This window comes from Microcebus murinus, chromosome X, assembly GCF_040939455.1.
Source record: "Microcebus murinus isolate Inina chromosome X, M.murinus_Inina_mat1.0, whole genome shotgun sequence".
Taxonomy (NCBI): domain Eukaryota; kingdom Metazoa; phylum Chordata; class Mammalia; order Primates; family Cheirogaleidae; genus Microcebus; species Microcebus murinus.
Window position 1 is genome coordinate 106266091 of NC_134136.1, and position 27381 is coordinate 106293471.

Below are 27381 nucleotides of genomic sequence, written 5' to 3' on the forward strand. Positions count from 1 at the left end.
TTTTCATGTACTACTCAATTTAATCCCCATAACGACCTGCAAGGCAGATAGTATAACTATCCACATTTTATAGATAGGCTCAGGTAGGTTGGATAACTTACTCAAGGTCACACAGCTGTGGTAGTTGAGCTTTGAACCCAGAAAATCTAACTCCAAAGCCCATGCTTTCAACAGCATAACATATTGTTTCCTCTGGTAAATAATTATCCTGGAAGTATTGGTATAACTCAATATGATATTGTGAAGAAATTTACCCTTGTTTCTGTATGTATCAGTACACTGCAATTGTAAAATACTCAGCATAGTGTCTGACATAGACTTTATATACAAATACATATACCTCACTAAATGGTAACTACAATTACAGTTATTACTTGCAGGCAGTAGAGAATGTAGTAAGAAAGAACATAGGCTTAGGAATCAAACAGACTTGGATATGAATCCTTGCCCTGTTGCTTACTGGAAGTGTGACATCTATGCGCCTCAGTTGCTTTTGGCTACAAACACTTGTTATAAAGTAGTAGTTAAATAAATATTTGTATACATATATATTTATATATATATATATACATACACACACATATATATATTTACATGTCTTTATACACACACATATCCATAATATATGATAAATGTGAATGTGTAGTCTATATGCTCTGTATTCAAAACAAGAAACCAAGATCCAGAGAATGACTTGACCATAACCATGTCATTTGCAAATGACAAAGAAATCAGATCTTCTGAGTTCAAGCTCAAAGGATGTTAATTCAGGTTATTCACTATCAAATTGTATTTATTCCTGTTGAATTGCTGAAGTTCATTTTAAAAAGAAGTTTCACTTAATCTGTCTGCCTCTCTTGTTCTTTCAAAAAGTAGTTCTGTAACACCTCAATACCTTCAGCACAGTTTTCTAACTCTTTCAGAATAGCTTGAAAGTGAAACTATCCTGTATAAAACTTTCAAAATTATTTTTCTTATCCATTCAGAAATTTAAAAGATACATAGTATATTTGTTCTAGCTTATAAACCACATTTATATCAATGTATTCTTATTTCTAGTTGATGTCATACTTTGAACAAATGGATTCCAATGAAGTTGAGAAATGCAATATTTGTATTAAAAACATGTTTATTTGAATATGGCATTGCACAAATGCCAATATTAAGATCTGGAGTATTTTTGAATATGTTTGTTATTTTTCTCTTTTTTATTTATAGCTAACTTTCAATTATCCTTATCATTGGAGGAGGAAAATTGGCACAGACAACTCAGAAGAGTAGATAATCACCAATTCACAGATTATTATATTTGATTCTGCAATGTGTTATGGCTGCAAAGTGCCAAAACAAACAGTTTAAATGTAAATAGCTCAATTGAGCTACTTGTTTGGTATAAAATGGATTTTTTAAATACCAGTCGTTTAGTGAATTTAACTAAGCCAACTATACTTGTAAGGTTTGTGATTATTTTCTTTTTATTTTTCATTTTAAATTTATGACTACTTTAGGTAATTGCATTAATTCATATCGTTGATCATACTTAGGCTGAATAGAGTAGAGAGAGTAGTAGTGTTTTTGCTGACAGAGAAAAGCTGGTGGAAAATAGTCAAGAGAGTAAAGTGACTTGTGGAAAATCATCACTTTAAAGAAAAGCCTCTACCAACTGTTATCTCTTTTTTCCCCATACCTTCTGCTTGATGATCATCTCGTTGATATCTTCAAGGTCACCCACCATCACTCTCTGTGATTTTATGACTCGATCAAGCAGAGAAAGCCAGTCGGTAAGGTCTATCCAAGCCCGGTTGAAATCTGCCAGAGCTGGTACCTCCAACAGCAAGGAAGATGGCATTTCTAGTTTGGTGATGGCAGTTTCCTTGGCAACCACAGGTTGTGTCACCAGAGTAACAGTCTGACTAGGAGCTAAAATATTTTGATATGTTTTTGCAAAAGGAAAAAAGAAAAAAGAGAAAAGTTAGAAACACAAATTAAATAGCCACTTTCAATACCAATAAATCAACTATAATTGAAGGGTAACAATTTGAGCCAAACTCTTACTTATGACATTATATGTCTTTTTCTAATAATATGAATACTTCATTTAGTAATATAACACTAAAATTTTTCATTCATACACATTTAACAATCTTTCAAAATGATTTTGCTTGTTCTCATACCTGGATAAATAATTTAAGAAAACCTTCTCAATAACAATTATATAAATTATGGAATTGCTAAAGAAAACAAAAGTATTCAGAATTTGCCAGGTGAATAAATTTTACTGATTTTTTTATTCAAGGAAAAAAGAGGCAAAACTAAAGATTTGATATGATCTTATTTCTACCTTAGATTTCCTTGAATAGTTAGTAAATTACTTTGGAGGTGGACCCTAAGGAAATCAAAGTCAATGTTCTTGTCTTAGCTCTGTGTTTTGTACTGGGAGTAGTTTATTATATTTTTTCCCTTTTCTTTCAGATTGATAATAAAGTGGCTAGCAGTGAAAAAAAAGGTACAATATTTTTGGAAAATGAGAGCTAATAATGTTTTCCTATTTTGACATATAACACTGTTTCGAGTCTTTAAATAAATCTTAAATTAATATTGTTGAACACCATAGTATAAGATAATACATGGTAATAGTGAAGATCCAAGGTTCTGGAATAAAAATGACTGGAAGAGAATCCTGCTCTCTGCCTTAGGAACTCTGAGACCTCAGGTAAGTTACTTAACCTCTCTAAGTTTCAGTTTTTCTTCTCAGCAAAAGAATAATAATAATAGTGGAAATGTCATAGGGGCAGCTGTGTGGATTCAATGACTAATACAAGCAGTGTACATATAAAAATGCCATAAAAAGTAACATCATTATCATAACAATATTAGCATAGTGCCTGACACTAGTACGTAATTAATAATGTTAGATATTACTGTTTTTATAAACATCTGACTAATAAGGAACACAGTGATGAACAAATGGTGACAAGTTGAAGATAAAGCCTGGAAATGAGAAACACTTGATGGAAAAAAAAGTTAGTCAAAGGTCTGTGTGTGACCCTATGTTGATTGAAAAGGGCCATATTTGCTGGTATGAAATGATGCTAAATACCAACACACAGCTGGGTTATTGAAGGTGAGTGGTGAGGGGAAGGAATACCAAATCAAGTTTATAAACAATGGCCTCAGAAATATAATATAACCAGGAGACTGGTGGCAAAGAAATACTGGACTATGTAACTCAGAAGGAAAGGCTTCAGGGAAAGCTACAAAAGACATCTCACTTGGAGACTTTGGAGGCATGGACAACAAGGAAATGCTTCTACAAACATGGAAAAAATGTGCCACCTTGGATTTTCATTCATAGGTGATCATTCATTAATTTTCATGGCTATATTACTGTTTGTACTTTTAAGGTTGTCTTCTCATTAGAGAAGAAAATGAGTGGGATGAAGGAATGTTTCCCATCTCTCAAGCTTCTCAGGGACACTAAGAGCTTCCTATGGATGGAACTAATCTTGAACAAAGCAGAAAGAAAAAAGTGCTTAAGGTGTCAGATAGAATAAAAAACTAAGGCCAAAAAGTAATGATTGAAAGATAGTAATAGTGAGGAGATGAAGAAGATTTTTTTTTTTTCTTTAAAGAAAGCTCTCACTACTCTTAGGCTCTTTCAAGATATAATGAAACATAATGTAAAGCACGGATAGCACCTTGTGATCCACAGCTCTGCAGAAGGAAGCATGGAAGCAAATATGATCTAGAAATCTTAATATGGATTCTAGGAGTGGAGCTGAATCCCCAGATAGGATGCATGGGTGAGGATGAAAAAAGATCTAAATGAAAATATCACTGTGGGAGCTAACTTCAAAACACGAGGTTGACTGGAAAATGTGGAAATATTCTTGTTAAAATAGATACACAGTGGATACTGAGGCAATGTATAGCAGTTTGGGATGATTTCAAGGTATGAAAAGTGTCAGACACTGCTTTTTTTAAAAATTTGACTTATTAAAAATTTGACCCTCAAATGAAAGCAGAAACAGATTTTTTTTTCCTCTAGACTTACTTCTGACCAACAAAGAAGTACTTAATGAAGTAGAAATGGTCATGTTATCCTAAATTTCAATATAGTGAAGTGTGAAAATGTAGACAATTATTAGACTTCAATAAGCAGACCACTGTTTTCTGGAAAGCACATTTGAGGAAGGAAGGAAGGGAGGTAGGGAGGGAGGGATGGAGGGAATTTACTGAAAACAAAGGCCAGGGCCTGAGACTCAAAAATGGAGAATAGTTTAAGATGACAAAAGGTACAAATATGACATTGGGATGATGATATCACGAAATTCCCTACTGAGGAAAAACGAAGAAGTATCTCCAAATATAAAACAGGAAGAAAGAAAAATTAGCTGAATCATATTCATTTGAGGGTGGAGAGGTTGAGCTATGCAGCCATCTGTGCACCAGTCATGGGCAGATGATCTTATCTATAGACCTATTAGGCCATTCATTTCTGGTTTCCTCTTCTCCAGGATTTACCATCTAAAGAATATCTCTACATTGGTGGGAAAGGGAAGGGAAATCATATCTTGGTCATCGCTCTATCCCTTGCATCTTGCACAGGTCCTGAAATATAGTAGGTGCTCAATTGATTGCCTTCTGAATAAATGAATGAAACTTAAGAAGAAAGTCTATGTACAATAGGCTTTTTAGTAAACTTAGAGGTCTTCTATTCACAAGGAGTTCTGAAAGTTAACAATTACCTACAAGAATGTTTTCTTGAAGATTAGAACACAAAATATGCATAGACTCTTACTATTTAGCTGATTTTAGCTATTTTCCAAAGAACATAGTGGAGGAAGAGCCACTGCTTGGAGCAGACAATGGAAAGTCAAATATTAAAGAGAGAAAATACAACTAGTCAATTCTTTTGTTTTCTCCACAACACATACACATACACTTTCCCGTCAGAGGGGAAAAAGCAGGAAAGAACACTGAATCAGGATGCAGAGTATAAAATAGACTTTCTGGGGCCAGATTGTTGAATTTCAATCCTTGCTCTGCCATTTCTTAGTTGTGTAACCTCAGGCAGGTTACTTAATGTCTTTGAATCTTCATTTACTCCTCTGTAAAATGGTGATTATAGTAGTATTTCCTTCATAGATCGTCAACCTTACTGCTTCCTAGATATATTATATAACCGTGGACTAATAATCTACCCTGAGATTGCTGGCAACTTGAGGTAAGGGATTTTACTACGCTTGCTAAACTGTACATCTCTGAGCATCAAGTCTTCACCTGTGTAACTGGGACAACAGTTCCAATCTTATTGTTCTAGGGAGTTTATGACATGATATTAAATAGCCGCCTAGTATTGTTCTGACAGTAGGTAGACAGAGGGGTTTTTGTTCCTATTCCTTTTTCCTTTGTTGTTCACCCAGTGGTTGTTGGCTCCTCATTTTCTATATTAGTATGGCATCCTAGGCTCTGTACTCTGATAGAGACTTCACACTCCTGCCCCATCTCCTTCCTTTCTCCTCAGGTTCCCCCACACCTCAGTCTCTATTCTGCATTCTCTAGTTAGCACAAGTCACTTCACACTCTTGTGTTCTTTTATATGCTTTCTATACTTCTTGAAAACTTTTCCCTCTCGTCTCTAGACAAAAATCCCATTTTCTCTTCAAATCTCAACTCTAGATTTCTGTGCTTTTTAGAGGGCCAGGATAAGTGTATAACTAAAATATCTCCATGAGAAACAGAATTATACCATGATTTTGGGTCCTAAACAGTTTTTAGTTAAAATACTTTTATGTTTTCTTATTTAAATTGAATTATCACCAGGAAGAACAAAATCTTATACCATTATTAGGTATTTTTGTTTGTTTTTATTTGTTTTTGTTTTTGTCATTGTTGTTTTGATATGTGTTTAGAAGGTAGCCAATAAGAATTGAGAGCTGGGTCCTAAAGTCAGAAACTTTGGGTCTCAAGGAGTATACTTTATAACATAAAGTAGAAAGAGGATAATCTTCATCTATCTCGCACATTTTATTAGGGCCAATTCTGTTCAGAACAGTATTACTTAAAATACTTTATTTTTCCTAAAAATATTTGCTTCTAGATTCACGTATGTTTGTGTATGTGTATATGTATATATATATGTATATTTTTCATATTTCTAAGCATAGTATTTCAAAGGAGAAGATTTGAGATCTTGAAAATATGTATCTTATTATGTATATCATATTGGCTTACATTGCATTTTCAGATGTCTTTACTTTTATCTTAAAAAATGAGGTTCTTTCATTTCCACTGTGTCATGATACTAGAAATACATGCCAATCACTGCATTAGGTAAAGTGTAGGCTGGTCAGATCTTAAAGGGGAAGTTCCAGTGGTTTTGTACAGTGTGAGAAACAGATTATTGACTCTAAGGGTCAGGCAAGGCTATATAGTTATTCCTAGATAGTTTTCTGTTGACTTAATATTTTAAAGATTGAAAGATGATTTACTGAGAGTGTCTGAACCCATAAACTTGATTGGGTAAAGGGGTTCAGATACATAAAATACTACACAGAATTTCTAACATGATGTTCTGGGATGGGTCTCCAGGTCTCCTCTCTAAGGAGCATGGGGAATGATTTCCCCTTAAGCTGATGGGGATCCTTTGCTCCGTGACCTACTTAATCCCCCCATGGACTGATCATCTTGCCTGGATATCTACCCCTTATGTTATGACCCTATCTAGGGTCACAAGAAGCTGTCTCTGGGATTGGCTGCTTTAGATCTCACCTTTTCTAATCATCATGGAGACCAGGGGAATTCTTCTCCAGTCCTTTGGAAAAAGCATCTTTTCCTGCTTTGGGTCCTGCCTGAAAATAGTCTTTCTGGTGTCATACTATGAACATCTCTCCAGCAACAGATGTTAGTGTTTTGGGTTTTTTTTTTTTTTTTTTGCTCAATCACTTCATGTCAGGACCATATGTATTATATTACAATGTACACAGTTAAGATATATGGATAAGTAGATAGACAGATACACACATATGTGTGTGTATATATATATATATATTGAGGTGGGGGGAGAGAGAAAGAGAGAGAGAGACAGAGATAGAAAATGAATGAATATCAGTAAATGCCTGGACAGTCTGACTAGTGATGATTGTAGCATAATGCCTTTCCCATACATTCGTTAGAAAATTAAAATTACCCCACCAAACATTGTGGTTTTCCTTCCATAGTTAAGTAGACAGAAAATCAGGCTCAAAATAGCTGAAATGAATTGAATTTGGTACACCAGAATGGTAGCATGAATAACAGTAGGTGTGATATACTATTGCAAACCACAGCTTTGCTCTGGGTATTTTGTTAATTAAAAGGTGTTGGCTTTAGGAAGGAACTCTTATTTTTCCAAAAGTGTTTGAAGAACATTGCTTTAGTCTAAAAATTTAATTGGTTTCAGGGGTACATGATTAGTCAGACTAACAGCTTTATTTAGAGCTTTAAAGAAGCTACTAAATCTTTTAAAAACACATACACAATGTGTTTGGCATATTTTCTTTCAAGTATTCACATGTGGTTTTCCCACAATTCACAGGTCTCCTTTGGTTGATAAGAAAGCAAGAAGCACATGTCCTATTTCTAGCTTCATTGTATGAATGTGGGTAACTTTTGTTGTTTGTTTTATATTTGAAAAATCAATCACCTTACTACATGATAAGTTGGACTCACACTAACAATTATATAAGGGAATATATAAAAAGTGCTGTTAAATATTCCCTTCCTCCTCTCCATTCCATGTCAACAGAAGACAGCAATGTTAAATGTGGTCAAATTGCATTACTGTTTAATACTATTGGATATAAGAAAGATTGTTAGCTACTTCCATCTCACTAATAGATAAAATAACTGTCCTTCATGTAAAAAACATTAGATAATATTTTCTTTTTCAATATTTGAAAGGATGACATGTGGCTTAGTGAAATATGTAAGAGTGCAAGAATTCTTGTTAACAAAATTAGAAATGACGTTTGGATTCCGAGAAAGAACAATCTATCGCACATAGGCAAGGAACAATCTCACCTCTTTTCTCTAAATATTTGTAGTCTATAGATACAAGTTGGAAAATTAGGAACAAATGTTATGTATGAACACATAAACACTTATTTTTGTCTACATTCTTTCCTATCACTCTAGAGAGTAAATATGACTCAACTATTATCAATTATTCTCATTTTAGCACAATGAAGGCTTGCACTATATATGGGCAAGGCCTAGAGAACTGGAACTCAAGGATTAATAATAACCATTTGTATTTCTGGATTTTAGAAAAAACATTGGGAGGTGTGGGATCCATGGACTTTTAAAGCACAATGATGCTGCTCTCTCGTGTTTAATAAATACTCTCCTACTACAAGGAATATAATCCAAATAAGAAACATTTGCTACTACATAAAGGGAAGATATATTACCGCCAACACTATTGTTACCATCATCATTTACTTAGAGGTTCATATGTGCTAGGAAAGTTCTTTATAAACCCTGTTTTATTTCATTTTTACCAAACAATCTTCAGGATAGGTATTATCATTCCCATTTTATGGAAAGATAAAGTAACTTGTTCAAGATCTCACATTAACAAGTAACAATGCCAAGACAGGGTGATTAACCACTACACATATTTATAAGAATCATCCAATCATCAGATACGTTTTCTACATGTCCAACTCAATATGCAAAATTTTTAATCACTGAAATACTTTTGAATCTAAGTGCTATAGGTTATAAAATATGGTACTTATAAAATATGGTACTCATAAAATATCTAAGATCCATTCTAATTTGGCAGAGAAGATCACTTGAATTAGCTATAAAAATAGATTATAACAATCAAGTGCATCTGGCTTCCTCCCACAACTTAAATATTATTCTTGAGAAATATCTCTAACCCTACTTTACCCAAACATGCATCCTTTCTTCACTAATTTGAGTAGAGAAATAACCCTTGGTTTTCCTTTTTTAGTTTGTATCTTCTAAGTGCCTTTCCAAATCATATTATACAAATTAATCTTACATGCACTCTATGAAAAGCAGGGTTTCTCAACATCAGCACTATTGACATTTTGTCCCAGATAATCCTTTGTTGTGGGTGGCTATCCTGCCCATTGCAAAATCAGGATTGCTTACAGGCATTTCTGGCCAGAGCATACTCCCCATTGTGACCACCAAAAATGTCTCCAGACATTACCAAATGTCCCCTGAGGAGAGAAAAGTTGATTTGGTTGAGAAGTTGAGAATGATTCAATGAAAAGGGGTTTCAATTTCTCTCTTTCTCTTTCTTTCTCTCTCTCTCTCTCTCTCTCTCTCTGTGTGCATGTGTGTGTGCATGTGTGTAGTTTATATACCTGCTTAACATTTATGCTAGATATCCCCTTTGTACCTATCCAAATGCATGCTTTAATATTCCTCAGAAATGGAAATTAAGAGAAATTGCTAAGTGATTCTTTTACCTACATGATATTGGGCAGGCACTGAAGAAACAGTATACACCCAATCTTATGGCTGTCAAGGAATAATAAAGAATATTGCACAGGAAATGTTTTAGTGATAAAAATGACAGCATCTCTGATAGAGACTAAATGTCCACAGATTCTATCATTTCCAGAATCTATACCCTCGTAATGAAATATTCCAGATTCTCCAATCAAGAGCTGTAGACTATTTCTCCATTCATTGAATGTGGATTGGTCAAGTGATGTGCTTTGGCCGATGGGGTACTTACAAGCATGATACAAACAGAGATTGTATCATGCTTGGGCATTGGGCTATGCTTGGAACTTGTCTACCACTATATAAACTATGGTAGCCTGCTGAATAATGACAGGCAAGTGACCCTGTCAACTACCTTGTCTCAACTAATAACCTCAAATTGCCAGACTTATGGGTGGCACATGTTGCCATCAACTACCAGCTGACCATGAATACATGAATGAGCTCAACTGAGACCAGCAAAAGAACCACGCAGATGAGTCATGTATACCCAAGAATCATGAAATAATGGAATGATTCTTATTTTAAGCCACTACATTTGAGGGTAGTTTGTTACACAGCAACAGTCAACTGATATAGCATCCATTTTTTACCTATTAAACATTTGTGTACAAAACAGGATGTAAAATATCCCTCCTATTATCAAAGAAATAAAAAATGCTAATTGAGCAGAGATAATACAGCTGGCAAATTAAGAGTCTTCAAGCTAAATTGTGAAAGACAGAGAGTGGAAGATTTATATATTCGTTCTATGATTCCTATAAACCAAGTAGCCAGATTTTATAAATTTTACAAATTCCTACAACTCAGGTAGCCATATTTGCAGAAAGCAATACCTTTCATAGAAATTCATTGTTAGTGTACTTGGAAATTTTTATATGAATACTGTATAGAATGTAATAACAGCCAAGAAGTAGTTGGCCCACTTCAGGAGATAAAGGAAGAAAAGCCAAATGAAACCATAATAAAGAACATGCTATTGATGAAGGGAGCTCATCAATTCTAAAACTGATATCAAAATAAAATCCTCTAACCATTTGAGTATAACTAGCTATAGAATATTATGTGGTTCTCGTTGTAGAGAATGCTCTGCTTCTGTCAAAATGTTTAACACCTTAAAAAGTTCCTGAGTTAAGGAATTCATTCTGGTTTTTGTTGGTTTATTTGTTTGTTTTTAATAAAGTTTCTCCTACCTGAATACTAGAGAAAAGATTCTGCCATCAAATGTGAGCAAAACAAGGTAAGCAGTGTTCTCTACAGAATTCAGGCTAAATGAACATCTTATTTGTTTGTGTGAGCTACATTTTTAACCTGAGTATCAAAATAATTAGCAATGAGGTTTTCAAAAGTTGTTACACATTGAATAAGATCCCCTACCATGTGCCAGGCCCTCACAAGCTTCATCCACCAGATAAGATGATAAGATATTTGAGATAAGTAGCAAATCATCTTTTCCTTCCTCACAAAGCCTAATGTCTGACATATAACAGAATCTTAACCAACATTTGTTGTTACCAAGATTAGAAGGAGACATCATGCACTAAAAAGAGTCATCAAGTGTAATATATATCTATATGTATCTATCTATATCTATATTTGTATATATATATGTATCTATCATCTATCTATATGCATATTTAACTCTGATTGAAATCAGAGTTTCAATCTAGACCTACATGAAGGAAAAAAGAAACTAGTGGCTACAATGTAAATGAAGTAGTATTAAATAGTCTTAAATGTAGATTGATTTCATCTGAAACAATAATATTATTTTATTTTTTTATTTTAGCGTATTATGGGGATACAAGTGTTAAGGTTACTTATATTTCTTATGCTCCCCTCCCCCCCGCCCCGAGGCAGAACCTCAAGCATGACCATCCCCCAAACGTTGCACATCTCACTCATTGTGTTTGTATATACCCACCCCCTCCTGCCTCCTCCCACTTGCCCGACACCCGATAAATGTTATTCCTATATGTCCACTGAGGTGTTGATCCGTTAATACCAATTTGCTGGTGAGTACATGTGGTGCTTGTTCTCCATTCTTGAGATATTTCACTAAGTAGAATGGGTTCCAGCTCTATCCAGGAAAATACAAGAAGCGCTATATCACCATTGTTTCTTAAAGCTGAATAGTACTCCCTGGTATACATATACTACAGTTTAACGATCCACTCATGAATTGATGGGCACTTGGATTGTTTCTACAACTTTGCAATTATGAATTGTGCTGATATAAACATTCGAGTGCAGGTGTCTTTTTCATAAAGTGACTTTTAATCTTTTAGGTAGATACCCAGTAGTGGAATTGCTGGATCAAATGGTAGATCTATTTGTATCGCTTTAAGGTATCTCCATATTGCTTTCCACAGAGGTTGAACTAGTTTGCAGTCCTACCAGCAGTGTAGGAGTGTTCCTATCTCTCTGCATCCACACCAACATTTATTGTTTGGGGACTTAATAAGAGACAAAGAAGGTCACTATATAATTGTAAAGGGTACAGTTCAACAAGAAGACATAACAATTCTAAATATATATGCACCCAACCTAGATGCACTCAGATTCATAAAGCAAACTCTACTTGATCGAAACAGATAAACAATAACACCATAATAGTCAGAGATTTTAACATCCCACTGACAGCACAGGACAGATCCTCCAAACAGAAAATCAACAAAGAAATAATGGACTTAAACAGAACTCTAGAACAAATGGGCCTGACTGACATTTATAGGACATTCTACCCCAAAACCACTGAATATATGTTCTTCTCATCAGCTCATGGGTCATTCTCTAAGATTGACCACATCCTAGGACACAAAACATGTCTCAAACAATTTAAAAAAATAGAAATCATACCATGTATCTTTCATATCACAATGGAATAAAAGATTGGAGAATTTAATCTATTTACATTTAAAGTAAATTATTGATAGGAAGGATTTACTATTGCCACTCTAAAATTGTTTTCTGATTCTTTTGCAGATCCTTTTTACTTTCTTCCTCTTCTGCTGTCTTCCTTTGTGATTTGATGGTTTTCTGTAGTGGTGTGCTTTGATTTCTTACTTTTTAACTTTTGTATATCTACTATAGGTTTTCACTTTGTGGTTACCATGAGACTTATAAAAAATGTCTTATAGCAGGCTATTTTAAGTTGATAACTTAACTTTGATCATATACGAAAACTCTACACTTTTACCCCCTCACTCCACATTTTATAATTTTAAAGTTACTACTTAAATCTTTTTATAATTTTCATCCTTTAATAAATTATTGTTGCTATAGTTGTTTTCAATAGGATTTACATTAAATTTTGCCTTTTAAGATATTAAACTTTTGAATTAACTTATATTTAAGACTCAGATATCTATATCTATCTACATCTATCTATTATATCTATAAACTTAGTGTTTTCTTTTTCTCTTTCAATTTTTCAGCAATTCCTCAACTCTCTCTTTTAAAATAACTGGTATAGGCTAGAGAATTCAAGATGGCAGACGAAAAAACTGCCAGCCAGAGTGTCTCTGCAAAAAAGACAGATTTTTAGAAGAAAGTGAAAAAAAATAAATAAGCAGGCAAACATAGACCAGATGAGGGTTGGAAGGAAGGGTGAATGAAACTACAGGAGAGTCCACGGGAAGAAGCTGGGAGGAGAACTGGAAGGAGAAAGGCCCCTGAGAGGCTTGAAGACCAGCAACAAGGAAGGGTAGGTGGAACAATTAACTTTTCCCTCCATTGCATCTCAGACTGCTGGTGGGCTCCCAGGCCATTGGAGAGACCTGCCAACACTAGCTCAGAGATGGCTGCGGCCAGTGAGCGGTAAGACTCTTGAAGATGGGGCACCAGGCTCACAGCTCCCTCAGGGCACCTCCCCACATGCAGACCCAAGCCAATGGGTAGGTGCCATATTGCTTCATTCTCTCCTCCCCATTCCCTACCTGTGGGTGCCCAGAGAGATAATTTAGCCATCACATGGAGGCATCTCCAAGGAATGGTACATAGCAGACTGAGAGGTACTCAGACTGTGAGGTCTCTACCTGCAAGCTCACTGAGGAGCTGCTTGCCTGGTGACTCCAGGAGAACAGGGCAAATCCCGAAGTGGAGAGATATTGATCCAGCTTGGGCACACTGCAGATGACTTGAGACCAGTACTCCTCTCCCTGGCGGGGTCAGGAATTGATCTCTAGGGCGGAGGGGACAGGCCTGCAGACCAGATCCCATATACCCAGGGCCCGATTGCATTGCCTCGGGACACAGAAGGTATATTTGTGAACAAGCCTACTAAGGTGTGTGTGCCCTCAGGGGCAGGTCAGTGTGCTTGAGGGGCAACCCTCCTCCCATGGGAAGGCCATGTGCCCCAGCCAAGGCTGCAATCCTAGGCAGAGAACCTCCCAGTCCGCATCACAGCCAAGGTAGATCCACTAGCTTGAGGTCCTACCTGCTGGTGGAGGCCCAGGAGAAACTGTGGAATGGAGGAGGGTAGAAAGGAGTGAGGCCTGCTCTGGACTCTAGGTCTCAGACAGCCCCTCTCCTACATAGAGACTTTTTGGCTGCATGAGGCTATTTCTGCCCCTTCTTGACAGCTTTGTCCAGAAGCAGAGAACAGACCTTTGCCTCTGCTAACACCATTTGTGGAACTTCAGGGCAGGCTTACCCAACCCAGCTTCACCCAGACTCACTCCTAGGCCTGCTCCCACTCAGGTGGCGAATAAGAATACACCTGGAAGTCCTGGAGCCTCACCCACAACCTGAGGCACAAGAGTGTCTCTCCAGAGGAACAAGAGCTGATTACGGTGATAGGGAAAACCCCCCACCTGAGGGTCTTGCTAATTGGATTCATGTGAAGCTTATGGATGATCCTACTAATGATGGGGAAAAGCCCCTACCCGAGGACCCCGAGGCAAAATATATGTGAAAGCTTACAGCTGATCTTACTAATTAGATAATAGTTGATTGGTTGTGTAAATGTATAAGACTGGGAAAAAATAAGGAAGCGTTGCTCATAATTTGGTGGTATGCCCCTCTGAGTCCACCGACATACCTCTCTGAGCCTGCCGGCATAATAAAAAGCTGATTCTCTGACCCCCTGTGTGCCACTTGGTTCTTTCCTGGTCTATCACTGGTTATTTGCTGTAACAACAGGACCCCAAAACAACACTGTAACTGCTCTTTTCTGCGAGCAACACCTACTGACAGGGATGTCATTCTGCACAAACTTTTACTGCATCTACTGATTCATCATAAAGGGTGTGGTTGAACCTTACCCATAAACACCACCTACTGGATCAGAGACTAAACAGGATGTGTCATTATCCAAACTAAAATCTAAAGGTAAGAAGCAACAACTGATCCAGATGGGGAGGAATTGGCGAAAGAACTCTAGAAGTATGAAGAATCAAACGGAAAGCACACTCCCAAAGAGGAACACCAGCTCTCTAGCAATGGACACTGACCAAATTCAGACACTAAAATGACAGATGAAATTTGAACATGGATTGTAAGAAAACTCAATGATATGCATGAAAAAAATGTATAACCAACACAAAGAAGCCACAAAAAAAATCCAGGACTTAGAAGAAAAATTCACAAAAGAAATTGAAATATCAAAGAAAAACCAAACTGAACTCTTGGAAATGAAGAATTTTTTCAAGGAACTACAAAACACAGTGGAAAGCCTCAAGAACAGGGTAGATCAAACAGAAGAATCTCATGGATTGAAGATAACACCTTCCAATTAAATAAGTCAGTCACAGAGATAGAGCAGAGAAATAAGAGAAAACAGAGAAGCGTACAAGAAATGTGAGATTGTCCTAAGAAGCCTAATGTTGAGAGTTATGAGAATTTCTGAGGGTGAAGAAGAAAACAGGCAAAGGTTGGATAAGCTATTTGATAATATAATACAGGAAAATTTCCCAGGCCTTGATAAAAATCTAGATATCCAGGTACAAGAAGCTCAAAGGACCATGGAAGATTCAATGCAAACAGGAAGATGCCATGACATACAGTCATCAGACTGCCCAAAATGTCAACAAAAGAGGCCCCTCTACGAGCTGTAAGGCAAAAGAAACAAGTAGCATACAAAGGAAAGCCCATCTGAATAATGGCAGACATCTCAACTGAAACCTTACAGGCAAGAAGAGACTAGGGCCCCATTCTAACTCTTCTGAAACAGAATAATGCCCAACCTAGAATCTTGTTACCTGCAAAAATAAATTTTGTATATGAAGGAGAAATAAAGACATTCTCACATAAGCAAAGACTGAAGGAATTAACCAAGATAAGATGAACCCACCAAGAAGTACCCCAAACAGAGTTACACACAGGTCAGCACAATAAACACAAATGCAAAAACATTCAAAAGCTAAAGATCAAAGGCCAGATACCACAATGACTCAAGAGACAAGACAAAGCAACAAAGTTCAACAAGATGAACAGAAATTTGCCCTACCTATCAGTTCTATCAATAAATGTGAAGGCTTGAACTCCCCACTCAAGAGACATAGGCTGTCTGAATGGATAAAAAATATACAAACCAAGTATCTGCTATCTTCAGGAAACACATCTAACCTGCAAGGATGCATTTAGACTCAAGGTAATGGGGTGGAAATCAATATTTCAAGCAAACAGAGGCCAAAAGAAGACTGGCATGGTGGTTTTGATTTCAGATAACTTACTTTTTAAATCAACAAAAGTAATGAAAGACAAAGAAAGTCACTATATAATGGTGAAGGGTACAGTTGGACAAGAAGACATAACAATTCCAAATATGTATGCACCCAACTGAGGTACAACCAGATTCATAAAGTAAACTCTACCTGATCTAAACAAATGGATAAACAGCAACAGCATAATAGCCAGAGACTTCAACACCCCACTGGCAGCATAGGACAGATCCTCCAAAGAGAAAATCAACAAAGAAATAATGGACTTAAACAGAACTCTAGAACACATGGGCCTGACTGACATTTATAGGATATTCTACCCCCAAACCACTGAATATATGTTCTCATCAACTCATGGGACATTCTCTAAGATTGGCCATATCCTAGGACACAAAGCATGTCTCAAAACATTTTAAAAAATAGAAATCATACCATGTATGTTCTCAGATCACAGTGGAATAAAAGTAGTAATCAACCTTAACAGAAACTCTCATTTCTACACAAAGTGGTGGAAATTAAACCACCTTCTGCTGAATGATTACTTAATAAACAAGGAAATCAAAAGATTCTTTGAACTAAATGACAAAGTAGAGATAAGTTACCAAAATCTGTGGTACACAGCTAAAGCAGTCCTGAGAGGAAAGTTTAATTCCATAAATGCCTATATCCAAAAGTCAGAAAGATCACAAATAGACAACCTAATAAATGAACTCAAAGAGTTGGAAAAAGAAGAACAGACTGACCCCAAACCCAGCACACAAAATGAAATTAATAAGATCAAAAGAGAACTAAAGAAAATTGACAACAAGAAAACTATATGGAATATTAATAAAACAAAAAGTTCTTTGAAAAAATAAAAAAAAAATTGACACGCCTTTATCTAGACTAACAAGAAAAGAAAGAACTGTAATAAGCTCCATCAGGAAAGTAAAGGAGAAATTACAACTGATACTATCCAGATACAAGATAAAATCTATAAATACTATAAAAAAACCTTATGCATACAAACTAGAAGATGTGGAGGAAATGGACAAATTTTTAGAAACACAGCCTCTCCAGGCTCAACCAGGAAGAAATAGAATTCCTGAACAGACCTAAAGACTCCATGAAGACTCTTATAATTGATAACTAAATTCAGTATACTCTCCGTTTACAAAGTTATAGTACACAAATGATTAGCATTTCTATATACCAATGACCATGGAACCAAGAGTCAAATCAAGGACTCAGTATCATTCACAATAGCTAGAAAGAAAAAAAAAAAAAAACACCTAGGAATATACTTAACCAACGAGGTGATAGATCTTTACTAGCAGAAGTACAAAACACTGATGAAAGAAATTATAGATGACACAAATAGAAAACATCCCATATTCTTGGATTGGAAGAATCAATATTGTAAAAATGTCCATGCTGCCCAAAGTGACTTCCAGATTCAATGAAATTCCCATCAAAATACCAATGTAATTTTTCACAAATCTAGAGAAAATAATCCTAAACTTCATATGGAACCCAAAAAGAACCTGAATAGCTAAAGCAATCCTAAGCAAAAAGAACAAATCTGAAGGCATCATGTTACCTGACTTCAAACTATATTACAAGGCTGTAGCAACCAAAACAGTATGGTAATGGTATAAAGCTAGACAGACCAATGGAACAGAATAGAGAATGCAGCATTAAACTATCTAGCTATGACCAGATGATTTTTTACAAAGCAGACAAAAACATATACTGGGGAAAGATGCTTTGCTCAATAAATGGTGGTAGGAAAACTAGATAGCCACATGAAGAAGAATGAAACTGGATCCCCTACTTCTCACCATATACAAAAATTAACTCAAGATGGATTAAAGACTTTAATATAAGATCTGAAATAATAAAAATTCTAGAATGAAACAGGAAAATTTTTTCTAGACATTGGCCTAGGCAAATAAATTATGACTAAGACCCCTAAAGCAAATACAGCAGCAACAACAAAAAAATACATGGGACGTAATTAAACTCAAAGGTTCTGCACAACAAAGGACAAAATCAACAGAGTATATAGACAACCTACAGAATGGGCAAAAAAATTCGCAAACTATTAATATATATCTGTCAAAGAGCTAATATCTAGAATCTACAAATAACTGAAACAAATCAGCATGAAAAAAAACCACACCATCAAAATGTAGGCAAAAGACATGAACAGATTTTTCTCAAAAGAAAATAGGAAACTGTCCAACAAGCATGAAAAAATGCTCAACACCACTAATTACCAGGGAAATGCAAATTAAAACCACAGTGAAATACCATCTTACCCCTGTTAGTATTGTGTTAATACTAACTAATACTAATACTAATTGTGTTAATACTAACTAAAGTTAATAAACAATAGCTGTTGGCACAGTTGCAGTGAAAACAGAATGCTTATATGCTATTGGTGGGAAATAAACTAGTATAGCTATTATGGACAGCAGTATGGAGATTTCTCAAAGAACTAGAAGTAGACCTACCATTTGATTCAGCAGTCCCACTACTGGGCATCTACTCAAAGGAAAATAAATTATTATGTAAGAAATATACCTGTACCCGTATGTTTATCACAGCATAATTCACAATTGCAAAGATATAGAACCAACATAATTGCCTGTCAACTGATGAGTGGATAAAGAAAATGTGATGTATATGTATACTATGGAGTACTACTTAGCCAGGAACAGTAATGAAATAATGTCTTTTGCGGAAACTTGGGTGGAACTGGTGACAATTATACTAAGTATTTCAGGAATGGGAAAACAAACACTGTATGTTCTCACTTATAAGCAAGAGCTAAATGAGGGACATATATGGTCTTAAAGAGGTATAATGAAAATTAGGAACTGAGAAGGGGAGGTTGACAGGGGAATGAGGGATAAAAATCTACCTACTGAATACAATGTACATATTTTGGTGATGAGTATCCTGAAAGCCCTGATCCATCGTGATATGTTACAAAAACACCTGTACCTTCTAAATTTTTTGAAAAAAATTGATGTTTCTTTTATCTCAAGATAGTTAGGTAAGAACTGAAAGTAAAATACATTTCCTCTACTCTTAAAATTACACTCTATATTAATCCATTATTTTAAAACAAAATCATACGAAGGGGGAAATTTTTCACTAAATTATATGTTATAGAATCTGTAGCTTTTTGCATTAATTAAGTTACATGAAGGAAGTCAAATAAACCTAAATGAAACAACATTAACTTCTAACAAGGATTTAGAAAAAAAGAAATATGCATTTTGGAGAAATATAACTACTAAATATTGATGGTGACTATATGTGTACATAGTTTTGAATTGGTAAAATTCTTCATTTTTATCCTTTAATATGGTGGATAAAATGAAAAAAAAGTGAACAAAGCTGTTTTGTACTTGTGTTTCCTACTTTTGTCCTACCTCAGAGAAGTGATTATGCTATATTTGATGGCTATTCTTCTTTAAAAATTGTTTGATAATTTTTATAGAATGAACACATATTTTCTCTGGGATATAAAAACCTGGACAATATTCTGAAATTAAAAATAAGAAAAGAAATATATATATTTTAAAAAGAACCTGAACAGAAGCAAAGAACTAGGCAGAAATGCCAATTTCCAAAGAAAAAGTAAGGTCAATTTACACTTTGGGGCCTGATGTTCCCATTCAGTCTGATTTAAAAATGAAATTGAGGGATATATGGACTGAAGTATTCAGAAACTGTATTTTTGGAATGGATAATCTTCCCCTATTGAAAATGAGGGCCTATGGTTACCACAATTAGGTGACTTGAATAGGTAATATGATAACAAGTCAGGGCTCTTTCATGCATTTATTTTTAGGAAGGACCTTTTGGGCTTTAATGAATCAGGTTCTATTATTGGCTAACGATAAAAATGAGGAAGTAAACTGTTCTATAAAAACATAAGTTATCAATAACAATTTTCAATGCCATGGAAATATATCTTATAGTAACTTGCAAAGATCTTCAGGAAGGTTAATTTATATTGTACATCTAAAACCATAGATGCTACATCTGAAAGTATGAAGTTGCCTCACTCAGGAGAACTCATCATTTAACAATTAAGGAAATCAAGGCACAAATGCTTGAATGGTTTGCCCAAGACCCTCACCCACCAGCCAGAAAGAGACCAAATGAGGACAAGATCCCATATCTAAGAATTCATAATTCAGTGATCTTTTAACTGTGCCAGTGGCTTACAATATATCTACTACATGTATGTGGGTGATGCATTACTTATTTAATCCACAGATAAAACTTAGGTTGCCCATGAATTTGAGAATCCTTTTCAATAATCTTGGGAAATCTTAGATATCTCCAGCCCACAGATTGAGAACCTCTATAATGTTGGTCACTGCCTCATGACATTACTCTGACCAAATATCTTCAAAAGTCACATTCTTTACCCAGTTGATTTCAATTTCAGTGTTGTCAAACAATGGTATCATAATCATTTGAAGATGGGTCGTGTCATAGATATTAAGACAATCTGAATTTCTAAATAGTTGATTATTTTTTATAAATTAGAAAAAAGATTGTCAATATAACAGTGCTCTCATTTACTTATATCCTAATACACTTTTCTTAATGAAGGAGAGAGGGCACAGTCAGAGCTACTATGCTTAAATTTGGCTATTCTACTTAATTCACTTTTAAGTATCTTTAGTTCCTAACATGAATACTCTCTTGTGAGTAAGTGAATATCACCACTGTGTGTCATGATATTAATGAAGTAGGGATGAGGAGAATACAATGGTTGATAAACACCATAGGACCATGACCAAATACCTTAATTTGCTTCCACTCTAATTACGAAGCATTTTGGGAGTGATTTCCCACTATTTACCTCAAATATATATGTTATCTCAGACTAGCCAGCCTCTTCATATGCTCTCAATAGGTCTCCCAAAATGCTTTCATTCTTTATAAAATAAATTTGCACATGCTATTCCTTACTCTTAAGTATGTCTTTCACCTACTTTAATCCTTCCTATTCTTATTTTTATTTTATTTTATTTTTTTTGAGACAGAGTCTCGCTTTGTTGTCCAGGCTAGAGTGAGTGCCGTGGCGTCAGCCTAGCTCACAGCAACCTCAAACTCCTGGGCTCCAGCGATCCTCCTGCCTCAGCCTCCCGAGTAGCTGGGACTACAGGCATGCGCCACCATGCTCGGCTAATTTTTTATATATATCAGTTGGCCAATTAATTTCTTTCTATTTATAGTAGAGACAGGGTCTCGCTCTTGCTCAGGCTGGTTTCGAACTCCTGACCTTGAGCAATCTGCCCGCCTCGGCCTCCCAGAGAGCTAGGATTACAGGCGTGAGCCACCGCGCCCGGCCTAATCCTTCCTATTCTTTATGATCAGATTCTTATTTCTGTGAAGTCTTTGTTGACAACTCCAATTAACCCTAGATATTCTCCTTCTCTGAACGCCTATGTTGATTTCAGTCTTATGTAAAGAGTCTGTGTGTGTATGATCACATATTTCTTTATATTATTTACTGTTCCAATTATAAAATTCTAGAATTGGAAGGAAATTGTGGAAATTCCCATGCTGAATTTTAAATTCTGTCACCTCTGAGCATTGTAAATCTTAGACTGAAATGCTTTGCATACAAGTTCAGTAGACACTTGATATTCTCAAGAGGTATGTTCAAGAGTCTTTGCAAATCAAAAATCAGATTTATGTGATCAGCTAGGCTTACTAAGAGTTAAGGTATTCATCCCTGCCCAATAGTTTCTCAGTACATAATATTAGTGCTACAAGCTTTATGTATTAGAACCACCCAATCACCCAATAGGGCAGATGCTATTAAGCTCATTGGAAATCACTATATACCATGAACCTTCACAAAGGAATTTTCCATCACTTTATATGAGTTATTTAGCTTAGGATTACATTTGACCATTTCCTACTTAGATTATGAAAGAAATTACATCTTTTATTTTAAAAACTATTTCTTAGTCTATTAAGCTATCCTGAATATATGCACTAAAGCAAAATTTTCAACATATGAAGGAGTTTTCAAAATATGTTCTACCATTAGAAATCAACGTGGAGATTGTATTTTCATTTAAGATAGTTTCCAAAAAGAAATAATGGGCTCATGAATAAGAAAGATTTTCTATTGTAACTTTGATAGTCTGAATTTACTCTAACAGAATGGCTTTCATTTAAATACTATCACTGAATGATTACTAACTTGGTGAAGGTTTTATGCCTACTTCATAAGAGAGATACGAGATGAATATATTGATACAGCTGCTCCTCAACATATAATGGGGTTATGTCTCAATAAACCCATTATAGGTTGAAAATATCATAATTCAAATGTAATTAAATAATCTAAATTACTGAACATCATATCTTAGCCTAGCCTACTTTAAGCATGCTCAGAACACTTACATTAGCCTACAGTTGGGCAAAGTAATCTAACACAAAGCCTATTTTATAATAATCTGCTGAATATCTCATGTGATTTGTTGAATACCACATTGAATGCGAAAAACCAAAAGGTTGTACAGGTACTTGAAATACGGTTCGTACTGAATGCATATTCCTTCAGCACCATTGTAAAGTTGAAAAATCTCAAGCTGAACCATAGTAAGTCAATCCATGTTAAGTTGGAGGCCCTCTGTATATGTCTTTATTTCAAAGTGCTTTTTAAGAAAGATAATCGAGGTTTTCTTATGTTTGCTTAACTGTGAACATATTTGGTAATAAGGAAAATTACATTCTAAATAAATCAGTACTTTTCTTTGTATTACACAGGAAGTACTAAAAGTTTCACTTTTCAGTGTTAAATGCCAAGGAAGTTAAATAGGATATAGGATACACACAAATTTTCCCAATAATTCTGTATTTGGAAAGAAAAAAAGTTTAATGTCACATTATCTGAGACTCTAACACAGTTGGACCTGTTTAGGCTAAAACTAGGGTGAGAGAGTGGTGTTAAATTGATTGAAGGTTACAGTATATGTCCAAACTCGTGAGCATCATTAATAAAGCTCACTATGTTCAGACTTATTGCTCTATTCATATCCTTTCTGGAAGATAAACTACCTCAAAATTCAGGACCCAATAGTAATATACTATTATTGAGGAGTTGCCATGAAACATTCCTGGGGCTGTGATCAGGATGATTGAGTGGACCACTAAATGCTGAAAAGTGGATGTGACCAGGGAATGGCTTGGCTGTTTGCCAATGTAAGAAATAACTTGATATCGACATTAAGCAGCAGCTGAAGAATCTTTTAATAGTTGAGGTGCTTTTTCTAAATTCTCAAGTTATGCTTCACTGATTAAATTATTAACAACCTCTTATTTAGCTATTTCATATTTCAGATGTGAGTGAAGATGTTTTGAAATCATTTCCATTATTCATGGTTTCTTGTTTTTCAAAATTAAACTTATAGGATGCTGAGATAATCCCTTTTTATTAGGTCTGCAGAAACTGAGAATACACTAAAAAGCTGAATAGCTGCGTCAAAGCATCATTTTCCTTGACAATATCATATTATGATAAGCTAGTTTGTTTTTTTCTTAGCTGAGCTATATATAGTCCAATTAATGTTGTTAAACCAATTGTTTAAAAAAATGACTGGAGGATCCTATTAACCTTTAGATCGAGGCCAAGATACAGTTGATTCAGAGGTCAAGGGAAGTTTAAGACTCTAAATTTAGGAAGAGCCTCCCAATGTGAATGATTAAATTATATATGATTAACTCTTCTAAAGTGTTTTGCATTGTCATCTATTTTATAAATAATTTACAGATAAGATTGTCTTTCTATAGGTTCATTGAACAGATCGTCACTGAATACTTTTGGGCTCAACATTACATCAATGGAGTAAATATTGTTGGTGGCTTAACATCTATTTCCAGATACACCTATATCCACTCTGAAATTCTACTTCCTAGGAAAATCTCAATTTTCTTCAAGTTTCTATGGACTCTACCCTCAGAATCCAATTGAGATAATCTCATACTCCTTACTTTGGTTCAGGAACCCACAGTTTAAATTAACTAGCTCATATAGCATTAGTCTGAATCATCATTAGTACAATAGACATATGTACATATCTAAGATATATATATATATATATGTATGTATATATACACACACACACACACACTAATAATGTGCATCATTAGTATAGTAGATACATAACCTAGATTGTTCTGATCTGACTGAGGGAAAATCTTTGAATCTATCCTTGAGGTAAAAGTTTCTCTGTTTCACTATAACAAAATATCTCATTGACCCATTTATTGCTGAGTGTCATCTTGGCACCTGGAGAACAACTAATGAGGAGGTCAAAGCTGACATAGAGGGGAAATCAGAATAAAGAAAATCATAGAGAAAAAGAGTCAGAGCTTTGTTTATACTTCATCTGGAGCCTCCTTTAACCTCTGAACTCCAGTTATGTGTGTTGAATCATCCTTATTGTGGAAACTACTTTGCATATGCAGTCTCTGTCTTCCAGCCCAGAGCATCTTAACTATTAAACATGTTACAAAAATAAATAAGGCATCATTCCTCAATTAACTAAGTGTCTATTCTAGTGGGAGACATATATGCCAACAATAAATTTTAACATAATATTATGACATTTGCTGAAATAGGGACAAAAAGTAAAATGATAATATGAACAGAGAAGCAGCCCTGTTCCCCTGGAGGATTGGGCAGGAAGGAAGGTAATTATTATACAAATAATATTTTGAAATGAGAATCTAAGAATGAGTTTACCAAAGAGGCAAATGTGACAAATTTATCCCTAGCAGAGGGAACAGTATATGTTAAAGTATAAAGGCAGCAGTTGGTAATTGGGGAGCTACAAACGGTTTAGTATTATTTTGTTTATCAAGAGAAAGGTGAAAGTTATAGGAAATAACATAGGCAGCCTAGCAGGTACCAAATCATGAAAGACCTTGTGTGCCAAGCTGAGAAATTTAGCTTTTATTCTAGATAAGGAAGGGAATTATTACATAATCTTTACTAATATAATATGATTGGCATGTTATAAAGTGTATTCTTAGTGGACTTGCAATGTGTAAGATGGGTTGACAGAAACAGGAAACCAATGAAGAGGGTTTATAGCAGGTGCTACCTGAATGAATGAAAATAACCAAAAATGATGATACTGAATGAGAAAGAAGAAATTCCAGGGTTATTTGGCTTATAATATTAATAGGGTTGGTAATTGATTTTGGTGCTTAATATTAAGGAATAAAGAAAGTGCCAGAACAACTTCCTGATTTTTAACTTGGCTAATTCGGTAAATAGTGTCATCCACCAAAATGGGGAATACAGTAAGAGGAATAGATTTTCAGAAGATAATAATGACATCAATTTTGGGTATCCTGAGTTAGAAATGACTGAGGAATGTTTATATGGTAGCTAGTTGGCACATGAAAATATAAGTTTAGAGAAGTCTGAATTAGAGATAATCATCAACATAATTACAGTAGTCTTCATATTAGATTCTCTAATACACTGAACTGGTATTAAAGTTATTTGAATTAAGATGATACGATAGTTTGGATGTTGTCCTCTCCAAATCCCATGTTGAAATTTGATTCCCAATGTTGGAGGTAGAGCTTAATGGGAAGTATTTGGGTCATAGAGGTGGATCTCTCATGAATAGATTAATGCCCTCCCTGGGGGGAGGGTGAGTAAGTTTTACTCTGTTAGTTCCAAAAAGAGCTGGGTGTTAAAAAGACCATGATACCGCCCTTCTCTCTCTTGCTTCCTCACTCACCATGTGATTTCTGCACATCCTGGCTCCCCTTTGCCTTCCATCATTAGTGGAATCAGCCTGAGGCCCTCCTCAGAAGTAGATGTTGGTGCCATGCTTCTTGTACAGCTTGCAGAACTATAAGCCAAATAGACCTCTTTTCTTTATAAATTAACCAGTCCTAATGAACTAAGATAGTAAATTTTCTGTTATGTGTTTTACCACAATAAAAAAGTGAAAGAATTATTTGACAATAAGTACAGCATAGGTGATGACCAATCAGCCAGGGTACTGGCCATAAAGAGATGCAGACTTAGCATGAGTTAAGTTCTGAGTGATATTAACATTTAAGGGGCTCACAGAGGAAAAAGGTCAACTAATGGAAATGGCTAGAAGGGACCAGAGATATTATTGAAAACAAACAAAATAAAACAAGGGAGTGTGTAGTCTCAGAAACTAAGACAATAGAGAATTTAAATTAAAGGGGAATGGGTGATACTTGGTTAAAACTATCAAATGCACTGAGGGTAAGATTACAGGACACCAGAAAAGGGAAAAATAATTAACTAATTAAATCTTGCCTAGTAGATTAATGCAAATTATGTTTTTGATTAATATTCATGGTCTGATACATTTTCAAAAAATATTCATATTATACCAAGAATGTCAGGTAAAATGTACATAGAACATGGAATTGACTGATCTAACATATTCATAACATAAACTCAAGGAACAGACTATAAAGTAAGTAAGACAGTGTAGAAACTTTGAAAATCAATAGATTTCCAAAGAGTACATGTGATAGGAAAATAAATACTGATAGATAAATATATTAAGAGATTTGATGTGGCAAATCCTTTCTGTCATATAGGACAACAAAGAAAGTAAAAATGTGAAAGACTGAGAATAAAAATCAAAGGAGACAAGGGACATGTTTCAATGAAATATAAAGAACCAAAAAGACCTATTGGTGGAAAGAATTGGAAGTGACCAATTTGTTTCAAGGAAACAAAGAGTCTTCAGTCAGGAGAGCTGAAGACAGGGGTGATGTGGCAACTTCCAAAGAAAGACCTTAAAGTGAATCTTTCTACTACTGAAATATTTTTTTATTCTCAAACAATATTTTTGCTCTTCTCTTGCAGGTAGAAATATTGAGAAGGATAATATACTGGAAAGGCACTTCATAGTTCCGATATTTTAACTATAAAATAAATTGGGTAAAAATTGGGTTGAATGATAAAAATACTTTAAACTCCCTGTTTTTTAAAAAAATTTATGAAAAATTTGAGTCTAGAAATCAAGGCAAAATCATTCTGGTGCTGATACAGTTTTTGATCTAGAGGTTTTATCTTTTTTGTGAGCATAAATTTACTCAGTGGATTCAGGAAGATGAGTACTTTTTTTTTTCAAAGCAAACAATGAGCCAG

General features: G+C 35.1%; 1 protein-coding gene across 15 annotated transcripts in view; it reads right to left on the minus strand.

The window, feature by feature from the left end:
- DMD (dystrophin) overlaps window positions 1-27381 on the minus strand; it is a 2109452-nt gene that overhangs the window by 635568 nt on the left and 1446503 nt on the right. For all 15 annotated transcript variants that reach the window (XM_012756891.3, XM_012756894.3, XM_012756895.3 and 12 more), the window contains one exon: window positions 1688-1920. In XM_012756891.3, coding sequence (XP_012612345.1) covers window positions 1688-1920 — 233 coding nt within the window. The remainder of the gene's footprint in view (window positions 1-1687; window positions 1921-27381) is intronic.